Genomic DNA, 7,003 nt, shown 5'->3' with positions numbered 1-7,003 from the left:
TTTGATCCTATTACTCCATTGTACTTTAAAAATTCTACCCATTTGCGATCTCATCCAAATACAAAGCCACTTTCACTACTATAATTAGATATATTTTTCAACATAAAATGTCGAAAATAAGACAAAGGTGAAGATACAATCCTATTAATTAGAAAACAATAGAAAGAAATAAAAGTATGATGCTATAACATATAATAAAAAAAAAAAAAAACATTTTAGTAACTTCAACCAACTTCTATACGATCCTACTTTGTACAACGTATAAAAACCATACCACAACCAATCGTCTCAAATTCTAACAAAAAAAAATTATCTTCAATATATGACTATATACAACCAAACAAAAAAAAAAGACTAAAAAAACTAGTTACACACAACTACTTTTTCAACACGACGAAGAATAAAATATAAAACTTCTCAATTGTGGAAGGCTGTTTTTTTTTTAAAAAAAAAAAAAGAAAAACTTCCAACATACTGCTATTTCTTTATACACAGACAAACAGACACCAGGGTTTAGGGTTCAGGGTTCAGGCTGGTTCACATAACCGCATGGCCCACGCTGAACTCAAGTCGCGAAGGCGTTGAAAATACTCACCTAATGAGATTAAGCCTTGAGCCGCTTGTCGGGTGGTTAGGTAGCGAAGCGTCTGTTGTAGGGTTTCATGACGAACGAAGTCCGCCTGCAAGAAATAGCAACCTACTTTTATTTATTTGTTTATTATAATATTATAATTTATCACATCCTACTTTTCATTATGTTCCTCTTCCTATCAACACATTTTAGTTTTGGTTAATTTTTCTTATTAGAACATTGTACTTTGAAAAATGAAAAATCTAACCAATTATAGCAATGAAAAAAAAAAGATATATTACCTGAATAACAAGGCGTACTAATTCTTCTAATTTCTCCATTGGATTAGACATTTCATAACAATCTCCTCCTAAATCACGGGCACACGCAACAGCTTCAGCTAAAGTTTGCTGAAGTTTTTCCATTCCTTGTGACAGAGAATCTTCAGCTTGCTGGCATGCTTGAATCAGGTTAGACAGATCATGAGACTGTTGGTCTAACAGCTCAAGCTGTGGTACAAGTACCTACAGACAATCAGGGTATTTTTGTCTTTTAATATTAAGCAGATTCAATTCCAGGAATTGTGAATTACAAATAGAAACAAAGATATTATTTTATATCTAATAGAGAAGCACTCAGATGATGATAGGTACTGGTAAGTTGATAACTGTGGTGCAACAGTTGGTTAACACAATGAAAGTGGAAAAGAACTTTATTGCTTTGATGGAATAAGCACTAATTAAAACCGCCCCACTCATAATAAAATTGAAATCATTTAGGGCTCACGAATATCTAATACAATCCTCTACTTTACTACCAAAAAGATTAAATTCTCAATTCTCAACCATAAAAAGTTATTCCACTCAACTCAACATTCTTGTACTGTGTTTGACATGTCCTGGACTCTCACAATGACATCACTGATATCGATGGGACAAAAACTGCAACTTTTTGTCCTTACCCAAAATGGTAGGACAAGGAAACACTGTCATCTCTTGTTTTGTGAAAAAGACGTAAATACCCTTCTCATCCCCATTAAAAAAAAATATTGTGTTTGGCATGCATTGGACATTACTGATATTGATGGGACAAAAAATTGCAACTTTTTGTCCCACACAAAAAGGTGGGACAAGGAAACACTGTCATCTCTTGTCTGTAAAAAAGACATAAATACCCTTCTCATCCTCAGTAAAAAAAATATCTCAAGAAAGATTATCCAGTCCTTTCTCGTCTAGTCCAATCCAGTAATGTTCAGTCCCATGTAACAAATTGTTACACAGGACATGACATAAAGGGACATGACAGGATTGGACAAGACAAGTTTTATAGAGTTATTTTTTTATAAGGATAAGAAGGGTATTCACGTCTTTTTCACAGACAAGAGATGACAGTGCTTTCATGTCCCACCTTTTTGGGTCATACAAAAGATGCAGTTTTTTGTCCCATCAATATCAGTCAAATCCAATTCATGCCAAACACAGTAAATTTTTTTAACGGGGATGAGAAGGGTATTTACGTCTTTTTCACAAAACAAGAGATGACAGTGCTTCCTTCTCCCACCATTTTGGGCAAGGACAAAAAGTTGCAGTTTTTGTCCCATCGACATCAGTCAGAGTCACAGTCACAGTCCAATGCATGCCAAACACAGTAAGTACAACATGTCTGTGTGACAAACGGGGCCTAATAAAAGGGAAATCTTGATTCTTGAAGTCAATTTGTTAGTGAAATATGAATCTGAAGGAAAAAGGCATTAATTACCTTGAGAAGCTCTGAAGGGCGAAAGCCACCAATCCACAAGAAAAGGCGTTCAGTTGATGTTTTCCACATGCCAGATATGAGATAGCAGACATCAGTTTTTGCTGCAGCTGCTTTAATGTTAAATAAATTGGCATAATGGTTCAAAGTGTCTTTAACAAGTATATCAAGCTCTGTTTCAGGCAAAGGTGCATTTAATCCAGTCTTTAAAGCATTAGTTTTTTTATTTTGTTCTTCAACCCACTGCTCATACTCCATCTCAAATGCAGCAATTCCTACACGTGTCACAAAAGATGCTTTTAGTTCACAAGAATTTGATAGCAGAAGTATTATATAGTAATTGAAGCTAAAACTAATTCAGAAATCAAAAAGGATAAAAATAGGACCCAATTGATGTATGTTAAAAAAGCACATATCTTTACAAAAAGTGGGAATGTTCTATTCTAGAAGGGTAATTAATAATTATCCAATCTATGAAAAGTTATCCCTTGATTCAACTTTCTTTTAAATAGAAGTATTAGGCTTCTATTTTCTAGATATCAATTAACTAGTTTTCTAAAACTACATAAAAAACACTAAAAGACACATTTTCAAGGGCGATATGCATGAAATTGCAATGTACTTTTTGTATATTTTCTTATCGTAGTATCCTACTTTCATTTTTTTTTATTGTTTTATATTTTTGTCATATTAAAGCATTGTACTATCAAAAATATACCCAATTATAGTTTTGTACTTTCAAATCATTTTCTTAAAAGGAAACTGTACTTTGAAAAAGCTATTCAACTATAGCAATGACAATTACTTTGTGTTTGTACAACAATGCTATTAATGGAAAAAAAAATTCAAAGTACAGAAGTGTAATAGGACATGAATAAAAGCAGGATGCTATAATAAAAAACAAATAAAAGTACTTTGATATTTCTTGCATTTAACCCTTTTCTTAATAGTGACATATACTATTGAAGTGATAAATTCTAGCAACACATAATTAAATCAGTGATTATGTATCCCAGAAGGATATCAATATCATCAAGCCATCATTACAATTACCAAAACTCGTGTTTTACAGTTTTAAAATATATAAAACTTCTGTTTGTTACATAAGTGATTTATAACCTTTCTCTAAACAAGTTAGGATTGTAAATATGGGACACACAAGAAGATAAAAAGGTCAAAATGCTACAAATTTTTTTTTTTATCAAAAGTGTTGAATAATGATTTTTAAGAAAATAGACCTGAGTTTGTAGTTCCAGGGATCCCAAGACGATTAGCATTGACTCCACCACTCAATAAAGCAGCCTGCAGAAATTATTCTTTGATAACTAAACATCATTGATTAAAAGAATTTAAGGAAAGATAAGTATATTAAAATAAAGCAGAGATGAAAAAAGTCAATGTTGACTTACCTGTGCCTTAGTTTGCTCAAGTTCTTGTTCAAGATGAAGCAGTTTCAAACGACTAGCTTCCAACTGCTGAACATAGGCCTAATAACAAAATCCAAAGTTCATAGTAAGTTGTTAAAATGAAAGCATGCTCAAAAATGATAATGTTATGCATAATTTTGTATAACTAGATCAAAGTTTAAACATCGTAACCTAAAACAAAAGGTAGTTTTGAGAATTGTAAATTCAAAAGGAAAGTGATTTCTCTTTTATATTCCCCTACCTTTTTCCTCAATCGACTTTTACGAGCTGCTTCACGATTTTGTGCAAGTCGTCTTTGAACCTATAGATTAAACTTTAGTTATTAACTGTAACTAAAAAATATATAAAATGGTAACTAAAAGTAGAATAACATGACTTCAAATATTGGTTAACAAAGAATATGTAATATCTTGTACCTTATCACCTGGTTTACTTGCTTCTTGATCAAAGTGATGTGAAGCTCCAATTGTTGTGTGTGAAGCATCCTCTGACTAAAAACAGAAATTAGACATAGTTTTTTTTTTCTTCAGAAAAGTCATGAGGATAACAAGAAAGAGGAACATTTTAAATGGTTAATTACCTGGTTGTCTAGCTTTGCATCCATCTCTATAATCATGGCTGCAGATGCATCCTGATAGATGTTGCCTTTGAAATCTCCCCACATGCTAAACTGATGCATAGGCTCATATACATCCATCCTCTTTGAGTTGAGAAACTGAGTGGATGAGGAATTCATGGTGTTTTGTTAGTCCAGTGAATATGCAACTCAATAAGTTTAAACTTCAGCATAACATCTTCACCATTAAAGGAAAACTATGAGCCTGAAAGTAAAAACAATCATACATGTTCGTTATTACTTTGCACTTATGGAAAGTTCAGAGTTCGCAACCTTGACGCTTTTGGATGGCTTTTATAAAGGCAAACTAAGTTGGAACATAGAGAGAATCGCCAATACACAAGCTTAAGAAAAAGAAGCATTGAAGGCGAGAAAACCAAAAAGGAGATGTGTACATAAACAGAATTTCAGATATTTATCATCTTTTCCTGATTTATTCAAACTTCGTGTAAATCAGATAACTCGAATCCAGTGACTTACCTTAAATTGCAACACATAATAGATCCAAATTTCCTAATCTACTCATAACGAACATCATCGTATGCTAATCTCCGAATTCAACTTCCGGAATTAAAACTCCAACTTTTGATAAAGTCAATCGATATTCCAACAACTCCTCATTGAAATTTTATACGAAGCAGAGAATATACTGACAGCAAGAAGAAATCCTTACACGAATATCACTATAAGTAGTAAAACAAAATCAATCCATATTTGAACAACACGAATCGATGCAAAATGTACTGAAACCTCAAATTGGAAAACATTTAAATACTAAAAACAGACTTTGATGAAACTGAACCAACCTGTATCGAGTAAATGAAGAACTGTCAACTCAAACCAATCCAAAGAAGTAGCAAACTGAGATGAATTAAATGAACAAAACCCTAACTTCCGTTTCTTGATTGAAGAGAAGAATCGAATTCGAAGACCACAGCTCCTTTTGAAAATAGTAGTTTTATATACACTATGATACATGAAGAAGATAAATATTCTATTATATGTATATGTATATATAATATAAAAACACAAACAGTATATAAAATTTGTGTGGGTGACTGTAACAGATATTATTACTAATCTGTCCCTTCGAATGAAAACGTTGCCACATGATGTCACTAATAATATTATACCATTTGTCTTGAAGGAAAACATAACTTTGGCCCTTCGATGTATTCTTATTATATTTATGCTATTTTGTTTGTAATGAAAATGAAATATATAAATAACAGTTCCATTTTATGTACTACATTAACTTTTGTATCAAAATCCTGTTTTAAATTATTATTAATGTGGTATAATTAAATACAATCTATATAATATTTGATATGATAAGAGGATAAATAAAAATAAAATATAAAAGAATATTTAATTTCTCAATATAATATTTAAATATATTCTTTTTATCTTTGTTATACGTTCCTCTATACTTTTGGGATATTCACTTATTTTCCAAATTTGTTTTATGTTCATTCTGAATTGAAAACCTGCTAATTAAATATCACGAGCTATATAAAATAATGTCTTTATTTATAGTCATTAATTTATAACCCGTAGGAACCACGGTTATACAATTAATTAAACTTTTAAAATAAAACTAAAAATTATTAATCAATTATTTTAAATAAATTATTAATTAAGAGATTTTTTTAGTTATATAAATTTTAATCATTGATTTAAATAAATATGTGAAATTATATCACTTTATAATGTGTATTAAGTTTATTTTAATTTTTATTTTAATGTTATTAATTTAATATAATTAGAGTGAGAAATTTAAAATTTGAAATTTGAAATGGAGAATTAATAGGTTTACAAATGTCATGTATTAATTAGGAGATATAATATGATGACAAATGGCAAAATGAGAATAAAATATGCATTAATTAGGAGATTTAATAAGATGACACATGTCAAAAGGAGAATAAAACTATTTTTTTATTAGATAGGGAGATTAGAACAAGTTTTAGATAATATATAGGTTCATAAACAATATGCCTTAAGAAAAATCATGATGAAGATAAAAAAAATGGGGGGAAATGGCTTATATGGGTATTTATGTTTTAAAATCATTTAAAAAATATCATTCAAGTTTGGTGTGTCCAAAAAACAATATTCAAGTAAAGCATTTGCACAAAAAACACCAACAAAATACATTTTTTGTTCAAATTTGACATTGTGGTAATCGACAATTACCAGTAAAAAATAAGTAAAGGAAAAAAAACAAGAGGAAATGACTCAGAGGGGTAACTATGTTTCAAAATCGTTTAAAAAACACCATCCAAGTTTGGTATGTTCAAAAAACACCATCCAAGTAAACTTTTTGTACAAAAACACCAACAAACTATATGTTTTGTTCAAATATTACTCACCGGTAACTGGCTCTTACAGGTTAAATGATGACTTGACTTAACTATTATGACATGGCATAATAGTTATTGACAAAACAATAAATGATATATTCCTCCTTTAAAAATCGATTTAGGGTTTCTTCATGAACGAATGACTTCTTCTTCTCCTATGATTGCTCTTCTTCTTCTAAAGTGATGATCTCGAACTCAAGTCCAAAACCATAATTCTTGATTTAAGGCAAAAAGGGCTCCTTTACCCCTATCTCAATGGGCCTCCCTCCCC

The 7,003-nt window shown here is 30.8% G+C and overlaps 1 protein-coding gene across 4 annotated transcripts; it reads right to left on the bottom strand.

Annotated features, from left to right (window-relative positions):
* Nucleotides 1–213: 213 nt before the first annotated feature.
* Nucleotides 214–5,354, bottom strand: LOC111882894 (TGACG-sequence-specific DNA-binding protein TGA-1A). Of its 4 annotated transcripts, none has more exons than XM_023879267.3 (10): nt 5,176–5,354; nt 4,850–5,052; nt 4,334–4,574; nt 4,170–4,244; nt 3,995–4,054; nt 3,736–3,813; nt 3,565–3,628; nt 2,330–2,601; nt 874–1,095; nt 214–680 (listed from the first exon to the last, which is right to left on the bottom strand). In XM_023879267.3, exons 3-10 carry the CDS (start codon nt 4,487–4,489, stop codon nt 528–530), a joined length of 1,080 nt encoding a protein of 359 aa, XP_023735035.1. In that variant the 5' UTR covers nt 4,490–4,574; nt 4,850–5,052; nt 5,176–5,354; the 3' UTR covers nt 214–527. The 4 variants fall into 4 exon arrangements, with proteins under 4 accessions (XP_023735035.1, XP_023735038.1, XP_023735036.1 ...); XM_023879270.2 differs by having other exon boundaries at nt 4,334–4,468; XM_023879268.3 differs by lacking the exon at nt 4,850–5,052.
* Nucleotides 5,355–7,003: the final 1,649 nt, after the last annotated feature.

The sequence above is a fragment of the Lactuca sativa genome, chromosome 4, assembly GCF_002870075.4.
Source record: "Lactuca sativa cultivar Salinas chromosome 4, Lsat_Salinas_v11, whole genome shotgun sequence".
NCBI lineage: Eukaryota > Viridiplantae > Streptophyta > Magnoliopsida > Asterales > Asteraceae > Lactuca > Lactuca sativa.
This window is presented reverse-complemented; position numbering and strand designations above follow the sequence as displayed.

Excerpts from the sequence above, each read along its gene's own strand:
- LOC111882894 (XM_023879267.3), bottom strand. The coding sequence starts at position 4,489 with ATGAATTCCTCATCCACTCAGTTTCTCAACTCAAAGAGGATGGATGTA. Across the intron at positions 4,245-4,333 it reads ATGCAAAGCTAGACAACCAG|TCAGAGGATGCTTCACACAC; the intron begins GTAATTAACCAT and ends TTCTGTTTTTAG. Across the intron at positions 3,629-3,735 it reads TTGAGCAAACTAAGGCACAG|GCTGCTTTATTGAGTGGTGG; the intron begins GTAAGTCAACAT and ends TAATTTCTGCAG.